Source organism: Papio anubis, chromosome 4 (assembly GCF_008728515.1).
Source record: "Papio anubis isolate 15944 chromosome 4, Panubis1.0, whole genome shotgun sequence".
Taxonomy (NCBI): domain Eukaryota; kingdom Metazoa; phylum Chordata; class Mammalia; order Primates; family Cercopithecidae; genus Papio; species Papio anubis.
The window spans coordinates 1,225,175-1,239,919 of record NC_044979.1 but is presented as its reverse complement, the minus strand read 5'-3'; the positions used below and the strand labels follow the sequence as shown (position 1 = coordinate 1,239,919).

General features: G+C 54.1%; 2 protein-coding genes across 4 annotated transcripts in view; both read right to left on the bottom strand.

The window, feature by feature from the left end:
* The window catches only part of LOC101026166 (protein tyrosine phosphatase receptor type N2), a 973,501-nt gene that overhangs the window by 484,046 nt on the left and 474,710 nt on the right, over positions 1–14,745 (bottom strand). The window lies entirely within an intron of this gene.
* On the bottom strand, positions 6,204–13,942 carry LOC116274653. Its single transcript, XM_031665885.1, has one exon. The coding sequence runs from the start codon at positions 12,300–12,302 to the stop codon at positions 11,211–11,213; it is 1,092 nt and encodes a 363-aa protein (XP_031521745.1). The 5' UTR covers positions 12,303–13,942; the 3' UTR covers positions 6,204–11,210.

The window sequence follows — 14,745 nt, the reverse complement described above, 5'->3', positions numbered from 1 at the left end:
AGCCACAGAAGCTGGCAGTGCCCGTGGGCGGCATCTGCAGGGGGCGTCTGTTGGGAGTGTGGAGGGCACTGTGCTGTCCCCAAGGGTCCCGTCGAGCACAGAGCAGTGTCAGCCAGCTCTCAGCAGCCTCACTTGGTGGACCTCACATGTCTGCCTCGTGTCAGGTGCACCAAGGTTCCTGGCTGATCAGCACCAAGGAGGGCGAAAGCAGGCCCTCTGCAGTAGCTGTGTGTGTGTGTGTCTGTCTGTCTGTCTCGGGAAGCTGGAAAAGTGGCTGACTGAATTACGTCCATGTCATGCTCCCCCGGCAAGCGCCCTTCCCATTTTGGTGACATGCAGCACCGATTACAAAGTGTCTCAGCTGGTAATACGCTCACTTCATTTTTTTTCACGTGTGTTTTTTATTCATTTCACAGATGAATCCAATTAGCATATCACTGTGACTGATTAAATATGCCTCATGTAAATTTACATGTCAAAATACACACTGTACTTAAACCAGTAGGTCCGGCTGCCAGGCATCGGTAAACAGCTTTGCAGGCTCGGCCAGCTCGAAACACAAAAGCTAAGATTTAAATGTGCGGTGACTACCTGGGAGAGAGCGAGGAAGAGGGAAAAGGTAGTGTTATCACGCATGAGGGGAGGGAATGAATATAGACATTTGTCTCTCTTTGTCTCTGAAGGGAGAGCATTGACAAGAGAGTCCCCATCTGCATAGGAGGCTGCCACATCCAATTAGCTCACCAGGTGATGGAAATTTGGCCTCTGATCCAGAAAAGTCCCTGTGCACTAAAGTCAAGACTGTTTCAAAGAGATTATATTATCTTAGACAGCAGGATTAAATTAATATGGCAATGACTTCTACTAGAGGAAATTTTTGTGAAACGTGCTCATGTTTATTTGGCATTTTCCATCATAAGTGATCTTCTTTGATGTTCTATTCATTTGTTGATTCATTTCCAACTTTCTTTTAGAAGGGAGCAAAGAAGCCCACGTATGAAAATTGGATTGTGAAAGTTAAAGACATAGACAGAAAGCCTTAATTAGATTCCTCCAGAAGCAGTGACTACTGGTTTTGTGGGTTATTGGGGGAAGTTCTTGAAATGAGGAAATAAAATTAAGTGTGGTTTGGCCACCAACAGCATCAGCACCAAAGGCTCCGGCCTCCTGGGGAAGCCTGAGTCTCCGCTGTGTGGACGGTAGATGGGGGCGGCCACTGCTTTGCCTTGTGGGGGCCGCGGAGGGGTGCCCTTCAGATCTGTTGGAGACGCCTGGCCACAGCTCCCAGCCCCTTGGGGTCCATCACGTTCCCTTGAGGCCAGACTCCACCCGGGCTGTTCCCAGCCTAGGACGAAGCTCCCTGGGCTACAGGGACAGCCCTCCTTGGCCAGTGTCACCCTTCTGCGATCTGCACCTCGGGGGCTCCTGCCAGGGTCTGAGGCTCTGCCGCCTTCCCCCTGCCCAAGCTGGCCCCCATCGATCTCACCCTGGCATCTGCTTCCCAAGCACCCGGCGGGCACACCCCCCAGAAGCCCACTCAGTCTGTCTTAGTCCTGGGAAGGGACTTTTTTCAATTTCAAGTAATGTCAATAAAAGTGATTTTCATAAACTAACCTAGAGCAATTTTTATGGCTGGGGAGACACGGGCTTGCCTGGGAATTTCTGAGTGTGCCTTCATGGCTGGGCCATCTGCAGCTGGGAACCGAAAGGGGCTTTAAAAACGACTGACACTGTAGGAAAACCTCACAACTGGGGCAGATGAGCCGTAGTGACTGAGGGAGAAACACGAGCTGGATGAGAAACGAGGGCCTGTAGGCGCCGCTGGAGGGGCCCGGCACCCTCTCACAGCACAACGGACTCCGACGTGGCTCTGACTGTTTAATTAACGTGCAGCTAAAGATCACAGAAGAGGGGAAAACAGCCAGGCAAAGAAGGAAAAGGAAATCATTCAGGACCAGCTTTAGCTTCTGATTTTATGGGAAATTCGGAAGAGGAATGAATGCTATGACAAAATGGAAAGACAAATTTTCCTGGTATGTTTTATAAAAACACGTAAAGAGGTTCAATGGGTTTAATGTGGTACAAGGAGATGTATGTAAACATGGCAGGCATTTCCCTGAAGCTGCGTGTAAATAAGCCATGGGACAGCCACTGTGGAAGATGCAGAGACCCCAGAGATGCAGAGACCCCAAAGATGCAGACCCCAGAGATGCAGAGACCCCAAAGATGCAGACCCCAGAGATGCAGAGACCCCAGAGAGCATGGGGGGGCCTAGAGAGAAGTCACTACCAAACAGACTGTGGCTAACAGTTACTATTCTGATTTAGGGCCCATGTGAAGTTGGACTGTGCCTGTGGGGTGTGATGTAAACACAGTGCTCAGAAATGTCCCGTGCGTGGGCTGATTCGACTGTGCTCTCGTCCTGAGACCAAGAAGAAAACTGCTGAAGTCCCCCAGTGGGACAGGGTGGAGGACAGGACACTCCTCAGAAATGAAAGGCCACACCCTTTCTGCAGACGCTCAACAAGACTTCTGTGTGGGATGAGGACAGAATAAGAGAGGAAGACACGAGGGAAAAACACACATTTACGGGCCGTTCTTGTCTGTGAGTCGAGTCTATGAAACATGCCGTGAGATTATTTTCTGCGATTGATTATTCATGCAACAAACACATCAGAACACCTTCATGTAGTCCGTGGGTGAGGCCTTGCAGGAAGCAGCCTCCTCTCCAGAATCTGGCGACCAGGAGAGGCACCTCGGCGGGTCCAGTAACGGGGGCGCACGCACCTCTCTGCCTGTCCCACACCTCCACACGGCTGCTCTCAGGCACCACAGCCTCCACATACCCCAAAACAAGCCCTGCCCACAGTGTGCCCTGCAGCCTCGTCAGCCTCACCTTCCATGATCGCAGCCGACGTGCCTGGGGGCACAGGCACCATTCATTCCTGACTCTTCCCATCAGTCCAATCCATCACCAAATACTACTGCTGGCACCTCCAAGACACCTGCAGACTCTGCAGCACGCACACCAGTGCCCGTGGTCAGGCCAGGTGGCCTCTGCCTGCTCCCTGTCCTTCATGCTCTGCCCAGCCGTCCCCTTCACTGCAGTCAGAGCAACATTTCTAACGGGACCCTGTTCCAGACCCCACTGTCTGTGGATGGAGCCCCGGCCAAGGCCCCTTCCTCTCTGTCTGGTTCTTGTGCTTTTTTCAGTCTGGAATCTTCGGAGGCTCTTGCTCTGCTCTAATGCAGACCTTCTCCCACACACTCCCTCCACCTGGAAGCTCCTCCTGCCTTCATATTAGCCTCGGTAACTCCCTCAGGTCCTGCTAATCTCACCTCAAAGGTCACCTCCACCAAGGAGTGTCACCCTGCCCCTCGACAAGGTCAGATCTCCTTAGTGGATGCCCCGAGCCATCACAGCGGGGCCACCCAAGCACTCCCCGGGACCTCACCCAGACAGTGGCCAGGAGCAGGCGGGCACACCCGGCTTGTTCTCTGTCCCCAGGGGGGCAGCAGGCACTGGATTCGGTGCTGAAACAGTGGGTTCTCTCTCAGTCCTCCCATGAGCCCAGGGGAAAGTGTTGGGAAAAACACATCTACAAAAGTCACTTTTGCATGCATTTTCCAACAGAACGAAATACTTCTATGTGCCTGGGTTTAGGATGGGCAGGAGAAGCCCCTGAAAGGGTGCTCGGTTCGACGATGGGACGTTGTCGTGTGCACCCCGTCACCGGCCACAGCAGACCCATTCTCCACAAAGCTCGGTCAGCTGCTGGAGCAGGACTGTGCTGACTCCTGCTGCTGCTTCTCCAGTCTCCAGTGAGGCCTATTTCTTACAGCTACATTTTGCCAACGCTGCTTTTTTTTTTTGAGGCCGGTCTCACTGTGTCTCCAGGCTGGAGTGCAGTGCCTCGGCTCACTGGCTCAGCCCGGGTTCACGCCATTCTCCGCCTCGAGCCTCCCAAGTAGCTGGGACTACAGGCCAGCTACCCAGCCCGGCTAGTTTGTATTTTTTTAGTAGAGGCGGGGTTTCACCATGTTAGCCAGGATGGTCTCGATCTCCTGACCTCGTGATCCACCCGTCTTACAGCCTCCCAAAGATGCTGGGATTACAGGCTTGAGCCACAGCGCCCAGCATGTAGCTGCTTTGAGTGATTCTTGCTCAGTGCCTACAATCAGCACAGCAGGACAGTGGCTCTCCCTGGCAGCGCCTCTCGCTGACCCCCTTCTCGCTGACAGAAGCTACTCGTTAAGTCCCACGCATCATCCCAGGTGAGGGGACAGTGAGTGGCTGCCCAGCATGGTGGAAGCAGGTGCAGCTACGCTGCCCACGTTGGGACACAGGCTCTGCTCACCAGCTGTGCCACCCACATCGGGATGCGTGTTCCACTCACAGCATTCCAGGCTCACAATGTCATCCTTATCGGATGATCAGGCACCTCGGATGTGTGTCCATCAAGCTTTTAAAATTCACAAACAAAAACAAAAGATGCACCAGACCCACCCAGCGACCCCGAGGTCACGCCCTCTGTGGTTATTGGCAACTTGGGCTGCTGCCCAGCTCCTGATTCTACTCAGCACCCGTGGGCACGGGAGCATCTACCATCAATCCTTTGAATTCTATTCTACGATAAATACAGAAATGACCCTTAACCCACCTTTCCCTCCTTTTTGCTGCTTTTTCCTATCGACGCCTGCCCAGCCCATCTGCCTCTCGGCAACCACAGAACGAACCAGAAACTCTGCTCTTCTGCTGTGCCTGCAGGAAAGTGAATCTCCCGACAGCCTCACATGACTCTTCTGCTAGAACCGTCAAACTTGGGGAAAAACGATTTGAGATGAACTTCCACATTACAGGCAGCAAAGCCCAATGACGACGGTTCTTTCAGGACAAGCATTTGGATTCCATAACACAGTCAGTCACAGACTGAGCAGGTGCACCCGAGGAAGATCCCCTGCAGTCTCGCCTGCCGGCCCCACAACTGAGTTCTGGATTCTTTCTTGGCCTGTGTCTGGGAGACACACGTAACACTGTGGCCTGGAGTGGGTGAGGCAGACGGCCGGCCGCCCTCCCCTCCTGAGCAAAGGGAAGCGGGTGTGTGGAGGTCCCCCAGAGAGCCCAGGCCCCGCTTCCCCATGAGGAAAAGGACCACAGTAAAGTCTCCAAGAACCCAGCCTCAGCACCCCGCCGCTCCCCAAGTGTGGCTGCTTGGGGCCCCTCATCTGCCTCCATCTGCCGCGTCCATGTGCACAAGGTCCACAGCGGCAGCCAGACCACACCTGGAAAGACACGCGGCGAAAGCTTCCAAGGAACACGGGCCGTGAAGGAGTTAAAGTCCTCAGATCTACGGACACGACATCTTTTCTTCCTTGTTTCCTGCTAATCTGTTTAACGGGAAAGTCTCCCTCCCCACAACCCACAGAGAGAACGCTTCCTTAGTTGCCGGCTTTACAAATAGTTACCTAGAAATAAGTACAACGATCTATTGTAAGTAAATCTGCATAAAGAAGAGTTTTCTTTTCTTCCATGGAAACCTAGCCACTTACTGCAGAATCGCCACACTCCATCTGCGCACGGCGACACATCACTGCAGGGCAGAAACGCCCCGTCTCCCGTGCGGCCCGCAGCGGCCGCCATCACGGGTCTCGCCGTCTCGCCGTGTGTGTAGCCGGCTTTCTCCCGAGCTCCTGAGGCTGTGGCCGCACCGCTCGTCTCCGTCTCGCCGTGTGTGTAGCCGGCTTTCTCCCGAGCTCCCCAGGCTGTGGCCGCACCGCTCGTCTCTGCCTGTCTGCACGAGGCCGCTCCCTGTGTCTGTGCCTTCTCGAGGTGTTCCCCTCTTCTTCTAAGGACACAGTCACGTTGGATTGGGACCCACCCTCATGCAGTCTGACCTCCTCTTAATGACATCTGCAAAGATCCTAATTCCAAATAAGGCCACATCCACAGGTAGCAGGGGTTAGGTCTTGACCACAACTTTCTGGAGGTCTCATTATCCCCACAGCAGGCATCACCCAGCGATGGTTGACAGAGCGTCCACCGCACACCAGGCAGCCTGCTAGAGACATTGCATTCATTACCTTTGCATATTTATGAACATGAAAGGTTTTGCAAAGCGATGAACGGCATGGAAAGAGGCCACGTCGGCCCTGCTAAGAAGGACGGCCTGGAGGGATGAAGAAGGACCTTTCAAGGCTTTTTGTTTGAACCGAAAGTTTCCTTTATTAAGTTATTTTATAAAGTGAGCTTGTATCAAGGCTGAGCTTTCAGCGCAGTATTTATGAGCTGCATTTCTTTCAAAACATTCTATCAAACTGACATTTCCTTAAATCAAACTGACCTTACAAAATACGGAATAAATCAGGTGGTTTAACTCTACTGACTAAAGCGTGTTTTCCCCAACCCTGAGACAGGTGGCTTTGTCCCTGTCGCTCAGCCACCAGCTCAGTGACGGGTGGTCGTGGCAGAGCGGGCAGTCGTCGGGCGATGAGTGATTATGATCATCTGTCGCGATGCAAATTAAAGGGACAAGCCCAGTCAAGCTGCTCTGCTCAGAGTGTTCGTCCCGCCTCTGCAATTACTGACGTGCACAAAGGACCCAGGGACCACTTGAAACAAGGAGAGGACTGAGTCCACGCAGGGATGAAGCCACAGGCACGGTCCCCACGCTCTTGACAGCCACCCTGCAACCCACCTGCCCCAGACACCTGTTCTGGGAGAATCTCTCCCGTCCACGTGCTGCTGTGGCTCAGACCTCAGGCACAAAACAAGCGCCTGGCAGAGAAACGGACTGTGCCACCAATGCACTCGGTGCTGAACCATCATTCGGGAGAGATCGGCCGCCGCTGTGGCCCCCGGGGCTGCAGTGTAAACAGTCATGGTGGCCAAGTGGTGTCCACAATTACGTGTGTTGTCCGTGGGCACACTGCCTGTGGACGGAGGAAGCCTGTGGCTCCGGGGTTGTTATTTAAGTGCCGCTGCCCGTGGCCCAAGAGCCGTAGCTGAGACGCGATGGGAGTGTCCTTCGTCACTGGTCCCCAGGACCACACCGGAAGGACCTGACAATGATCCTGATGAGACGGTTGTTAACCTGTCAAAGCATCAAGACAAAACATCACACAAGCCGCTCTGAGCAGGAACCCACTAGTGACAGCGCCCTTCGATCCATGTGGAAGCACGTAACGCCACTTTTTTGATGAGCAGAAATGGCAGTTAATAATTTAAGGCAAAAAATGAACACAATCCAGTATGACAGCTGTTGCCCAACCAGAGGGAGTGCCCATGCATGGTGCCCCATGAAGGCGGAGTTGGCATGAGCACGGCCACGGTCTTGCTGCCAGAGTGACCTCATTCCATGGGGGTGAGCATCTCGCACCTTGGTGTGGAAGCCCAGGCCCCAGGCCGACTTCTGCAACAGCCTCAGTACAGCGACGGGGCGACAGCCATGGCACGGAGCACCCAGCACACAGTTATCCGAGGTGGCCTCGCATCAGCTCACAGTGGAGCGTCGGCCCAGTTCACAGATAGAAGAAACGAGGCTGGAGGAGACCAATGTGTCCAACATCACACGGAAGTCAAGGCGGTGGGACTGAAACTCAGTCCTGTGGACACCAGCCAGGGCTGCAGGTGCTGGCTCTGTTCCTGCTGTAACACTCGAGGCACACGTGTCCACCTGTTGGGGGGGGCCCTACAGTTTTCCAGTAACACTCGATGCACATGTGTGCACGTGTGTGGCGGGCTCTGCAGTTTCCCAGGCACTGTCAGTGGCAGGTCAGGGAATGGGGTGCCCTACACAGTTTCCAGAAGGCAACCATGACAAAACCTAATACCACTGAGCTAATGACCATTCTGCACAGTTACACACGTGCGTATGTGCTCAGAAAGTGAGACACACACAGAGACACACAGTACACACACTCTCACACACACACACAGTGAGACATGGGCTCACACAGCAAGACACACACACACGCTCAGTGAGACACCACAATTCCACCAGCAGGGACCATCTCAGCAGAATGTGGCCATGCAGGGCCCTGTGTCTGCTGCTAGAGGCGATGAGGTCCCAGCCTCCAAGTATAAACCTTCCCACATACAAGGAAAGAGAGAGACCTGGAGTGAATTCCACATAGTTCACCTAAAAAACAGGCACCCCAAGCAAGTTGGGGTTTAACCACATTGACTCTGGCAACTTGAACATGTACTGGGTGTCCAAGTCCAGGGGTCGGCAGCAGCTGGAGAGCTCGGGACACACACAGCATTCTCCTGGGTACTTCTCTCAGGACCTGCTACCCAGACGACCAAGACGAGGTGCCCAGGACAGCTGCAGCCCTCGGGACAGCATGGGAGGTGCATGAGGGAGCTGTGGGGCCAGAGGCTGAGGCCACAGCCACGGGGGAGCCTGGGGAGCCCAGTGCCATGAGGTTGCTTGGACGCATCGGTCACGTGGGACACTGCCCCATGGTTTCCTGTCCAGCTATTTGCTGGAATCTGGCTAAAAAGACGGCCATCTACACACTGTGTCTGAGGGACGCCAAGGACTCCTTCCTCCCCAGATGCTCCTTTTTCTTCTCCTCAAGGCCTCCATCATCTCCCATTCACTGAAGCCCTCCCTGTGCCAGTGATTTCCAGAAGTTGACTGCAGGGGAGAAAAGAGAAAGGGTCACCTTCCCTACAACAGAACTGACTCCTGGTTCAACCCCATTCTCCTCCAAGTCACGGTATGGCTCTGTGATGACTGCCCTGGGCTGTCGGGTGTCCCTGGGGAAAGGAGTGCCAGGGCCTCCTCGGGACGGGGCACAGAGTGGCCAATTTTATGGATGACGGATGCTTCACCTGCTTCCAAAGGGGCTGCAGGCAGCTCAGGTATAAACACTCAGCTTCATAAAGACCAAGGCTGAGAAATAATCCAGGGGAAGGAAGGCAGAAAGGTGGTGCCGCGCACCTGGTAACAGACGTAATCCGGCACTCCTCTGGGTGAGAGAAGCCAGGCAGGTGAGCACATAATCTGCAGCGAGATTCCCAGCTCCGGACAGGAGACGTGTGACACGGGAAGTGACTCCGACTGCCTGGTGGCCGGAACCATGTGGTTCACCAGGGACACCAACTTCTCTCCTGGCCCTGGGCCCCAAGATGGACTCAGGCGTGTTCTGGCTGAGAGACTTGGAGAAGCCTCCTCAGCAGCTCCAGGTGAGTTTTCTCAGCGAGTTTCTTACCTCACACCCCTCATGAAAACCGAGGACATAAGATCACAGGGGAGTCCCGTAAGGTCTACTGAAGACTCACCCCAAAATGCAACGTGCAGAATTCTGCAATGAGCAGGGGCACGGTGCGCGCAATACGGGCCTCCAGAAGCAGCTGTGTTCTCGTGGTCGTCTGACCAAGTCAGAGCCAAGTCTCAGGTCTGTGCCAAAGGGCCCTGGGCTAACGGGCTGTGGCCGGAAAGACAGTGGCTGGCGGGGCGGATGGAGCCAGCAGACCCGGCGGGAGGGCGGGGGCTGCCACCACCACACGGCCCCCACGGGTCAGATCAAGGTTTGTGTTTCTCAACCAGTGGGCAATGAGTTGAGTCGTTCACTCAACTGACGCTCAGAACTCTTACTCATTTTCAGAACGATAAAGTCAAAACTCCACGAGGACCTTCAAAAAATAGCATATTCTGGATTTAATTACAGATAAAAGAAATCTGACTTCTATTAAAAGAGGAGAAATTGCATATTTAAAATGGAAATTACCCCAGAGCATGGGAACGGCACTGTCTTTCTGTGTTATTCTAGAATAGAAACTATGTGGCCATTCAATCCTTGAAGAAAATGTTTTTAAAAGGGAAGAGGTGGATGGGCAGGACTGCGTGCAGAGTCTCATTCAGGGAAAGGTCCTGCCCTGGCTCTCTAACCTTATGCAGGGATGGGCTTTCGCTCCCTGCCTCAGTTTACCTATGTGTCCCACGTCCCTCTGACACGAAGTTGTATGTTTCCATTTGTTTCCTCTGGAAATCACATAATAATGCTGCTTTGTTTCTCTAGCAAGGAACAGCTGTGAGCTTGGGGGTCTTCAGGCTTGGAGGCATCACACAAAAATAAGACTCCATCAGCAAGCGGGTGTGCCCCCTCTGCCTCCCTCTCCGTTCCCAACCACCAGCCTGGGATGGCACCTTCCATGATGTGGATGAGTCCCCTCCGTTCAAGGCCTTCTCTAGAAACAGCCACCTTCTGGCTTCAGGATGAAACGAGGCTCTAAATATGGGCCGTACCCTATGGGGCTGCCAGGCTCAGGGCCAGGGCCGACAGGCACACCGACCTGCAGGGTGGCTACCCCAGGTTCTCTCTGGTGGTTTTGCCACAGAATGTGTTCTAAGCTGTGCTGTGCTGCTTCCTTTGCAAAACCTTCAACCACCTCCCAACTCTTCAGAATGGAAGGGCTCTGGGCGCTCCAAGGAACACGCCTTTTCAGCTGGCATCACAAGAGGTTTACAAAATGCCGTGGAGAAATTCCAAAACCAGGCACTGTGGAGAGACAGAAAGTCGTTTTCCCTACAGGAGCACGTTAATGCTAAGATCAGCTTTAGCAAACACACACCTGAGTTGCGGCATCTCTCACCTGGTGAAGTCCCCTGCGAATACATCCTTACCCAGATTGTACGCTTTATGGGGAAAGAAATAATGCCAAGGAGACGGCAAGGCTGGCAGGTGAGCCTGGACCTCAGGATGTGACACAAAGGACTGGTCCTTGTGACGTGAGCACATCCCTGGGACATAAGGGGTGGCTGAGGCCTCTGCAGCGAGAGCCCTCCCTCTGTGGGGCCCTAGGCCTGTCAAGCAGGAAATAAAGACAAAATCTCAAGCAGATTTTCAACCACCTTCCTTCAATATCAGCAAATCCCACAAAAATTATAGTAGGGAGTAGTTAGTTATAGGTTGAAAGCTCAGAGATGGGGAGAAAAATAGGCTATATTTTCCTGTTTTCCTGAAATTTCTCCTCTTACACCTAGCAGCTAAGCAGCCTGCTGCTGTAGTTACTGTCCACGTTGCCTCGGCCACAGGAGGGCTGAGGAGGTATGTTAGATGGGTGGAGGGCAAGTGTAGAGTTGAGATGAAATTCTTATTTCCACACATGTGATAACGCAATTGCCATGCTTTTCAGCGAAGCCTCCTCCCACACCCAGGGTGTCTCCTGAGGCAGAGGGGCCGCTTCCAAGGCCTGCAGTCCTCTACCTCCCCTGCCACCGCTCCGGCCAGCAGGCGTTTGTGAGTGTGTACTGCAGAGGAGCTCCCGGCTGGCGGGGCCGGGGTTTGTCTTCAGGAGCTCTTGGGCTGCCGCTGTGAGTGGTGCTCAGCCCCAGTGCCATCAAGGTCCCTGGAGGCTGCTCCCAACGGCTTGCTGGCCTTGCCTCCAGGACGTGTTCTGAACCTCTGGGGTGGGGCCCAAGAGTCTGCATTTTTAACAACCTCCAGCTGATGCTCAGGGGCCCCGTTGGGAGAACCACTGTTCTACAACCTTCAGAAAAGGTTTCTGTGAGGGGCTGGAGAGCGAATGTTGGAGGCTTCGTGGGCCAGGCAGTCTCCACCATGACCACGCAGCTCTGCCCGTGGGGAAAGCTGCCAGAGACGAGGCACGAAGGAGCGAGCGAGCACCGTTCCCACCAGCGCTTCCTTCCCAGAGCAGCATACTGGGTCAGGCCGGGCCACGGGTTGCTTAGAATTTGGTGAGGCGGCAGGGTCAGGGCAGACGGGGTGGGGTCTGAGGATGGCTGCCGAGGCCCTTCCTGCGGGGTGGCACGGACCTTGCAGCTGGGAGTTGGCAGGACTGGGTATGGGGAAAGGACGGAGGAAGGCAGGCATGCTGGGCTGGAGGAAAGCCGGGCCCGGGTGGGCGCCACGACTTGGTGGGGGCCCAGGCTGTGCAGTCCCCCGGGGAGAGCGGCCCATGACAGCGGCCCTGACTGAGCACAGCAGGCTGGAGTGTGGGGACTCCATCCCTCGCTGTCCCTCACTGTCCCTGTCACTCCCTCAACATGAAGGAGAAAGCCAAGAAACAGCACAGGTGACTGTGTGATCGGGCCCACCGGGCTCTGAGCTTGCTGTCCCTGTGGGGTGCTCATGCTCATGGCAGCCGAGGGTATGGTGCAGTGCACAGGAGGCCCAGACTGCAGCTCCCACACCAGGACCATTAGGGACCCAGTGCAGTGGCTGGGCTGCAGCTGGGGCAGGAGCTGCTGGGGATGTGCGTGCCCAGCACCATCCTTGCGCTCGGCACCATCTTTGCGCTCAGCAGAACAGATGCAGCATCCCCAGGGAAGCATGGCCAGCACTGGCACAGCTTCACTTTAAAAATGCATCGTTAAACCCCACAAACCACTGGAACTGGGTGCCTATTGAATGTGAGCACTCAGCCCAAATCGTCACTGTGAAACTAAGATATCTACACCTGCTTCATTCTAAACAGAAATGCAGATCTCTCCAAGCAAGAAGCACCTTAAGCTCCTGCCACCAGCATTTGTTGGGAGATGTCATTTTGGTCGGTCAACAGCTGTGAAGCTGACGGGACTTTCGATTTGTATCATTTTATACCACGTGAGGAAATTGTGTAATTACTTTTGCCAACGACTTTTCATTCTTAACTTGGTTTCTCATGGTTTGCAACTGTAATAAGACAAGGTGTTGATAGAGTGCGAACCGTCTTCAAATTTAAAAGGTATAATTGTACATCCACCTTTAATCAGTGCTAAAATATCAACACAGATTAAAACTTCCCTTCCCAAGCTGCCTGCCAGAGGATGTGATAACCCTGCTGCCGACACCATCTTCACGTGCTCTCCGTAACCGTGGGATTTGCGTGATACAAATCATCGCATCTCGTTAGTGAAGCGGCCTCATCTTGACATCGAAGACAGTCCAGTAAGGAGGGAGTAGCACTGCAAAAAGGTGTCTTAGTGCCGGATGTGGGTGGGTCTGATCAGCTCAAGATCTTCTCCCATTCTTTATTTAAACAAAATTTTTAGAGATAAGGTCTCGCTCTATCACCCAAGCTCAGAGGCTGTGGCATGGTCACAGGTCACCGCAGCCTGGAACTCCTGGGCTCAAGAGATCCTCCCACTTCATCTTCCTGTGTGGGACTTACAGGTGCACCACCATGCTTGGCTAAATTTTTAAATATTTTTGTGGAGATGGGGTCTTACTATGTTGCCCAGTCTGGTCTCAAACTGCTGGTAAGTGACCCTCCAGCCTTGGCCTCCCACAGTGCTGGGATGACAGGCATGGCCACCATGCCCCACCTCCTCCATTCTTTACCCACGATTATTGCTATTCTTCTAACCCTATGAAATCCTACTGTCCGTCTGCAGCCAAGTAAAGAACACAACCGAAAAGAGAGTTCTTCGTGAGGATTTGCCGTGGCATCTTTCCCACTCCAGGCATTCGTGGGATGCCCAGGCACGCAAGGCCAATGGACATCTCAAGTGAGCAATGGCAACCAACGACTTATAAAGTGCTCAAACTTTACATTTTGCTCTCACATCAAATTATTTCCACTTCATTTGATCCTAATGCAGCCTCGTGGAGCGTAACTATTGGCCCTGGCTGACAGAGAAGGCACCTTGAAGTCTGGAAACAGTCAATGAGTTGTCCAAAGTCACAAAACAAGCAAGTAAAGCAAGTAGCCAGGAGGCTGCTGTGAACTCAAGTTCTGAACTCCAAGTTCCCCTTCTCCCCTCTTTCATTTCGCCAGCCTCAGCTGTTATGAGATGGCAAAGAACATCCAGGCAGGGCTGGAGAGGCTGACGCCTGACCTAGACTGGAGCCTAATCCATGGGGCACTGAATACGGCCAACACAGCAGACATCCAAAAGCAGGGACTGACCTAGAGTTAGGAGGCTCCATCGCCCTCAGCTTCACTAGGTAAAGCAGCCAATTGCTGTGGAGGCGCTCGTGGTGATGGGGGCGCTTGTGGGGGGGGGGGCGCTCCTGGTGGGGGGGGGGGGGGTGGCGCGGGGGGGGGGGGGCGCTCGTGGGGGGGGAGTCGCTCGTGGTGATGGAGGCGCTCGTGGCGGGGGAGGCGCTCGTGGTGATGGAGGCGCTCGTGGCGGGGGAGGCGCTTGTGGTGATGGAGGCCCTGGTGGCGAGGGAAGTGCTCCTGGTGGGGGAGGTGCTCATGGCGGGGGAGGTGCTCATGTAGGATCTAAATGCCATTCATTTGAACCCTTTTGGTTCTACTGACCAGCGTGCATTTAGCCAACTCATCATCACCCAATGACTTTTTCCACTAATGCAAAAACCTAGAATGCCGTCCTGGCCAGTAAGTCAGAGGCCTGGTGGTTTGCAGCACCCTCCTTATTAAGAGTGACTACAGGGCCAGGGGACTCAGGTGCTACCCTTGCCGTGTGAATTAACAGGTAAATTTTCAAGAATGGGCCTTCAGAGCTTTGGCATTCCCATGCTGGGAGGAAAAGTGCAAAGAATCAGACGCAAGGCCCGAGAGCCCAGTGGCCTCGGGTGGGTGTTGACCAGGTAAGACCTGCCTGTGACAAGCGTCCCCAGCAGACCAGCTTCTGAGCAATTGTTTCCCACGTGCTGAATATCCTCGTGCTGGTCCCAAGTGCTCAGGGACCCATCCCTTCCCATCCCAGGCAGCTCTCAGTCCTGAGACTTCGCTGAACCTCCCCTGCCTTTCAACCAAGAGCTGCCTCTCCAGAGTCCTGGTGTCAGGAGGAACCTCCCCGGGCTCACCAAGCTGACGCTATGCTAGTC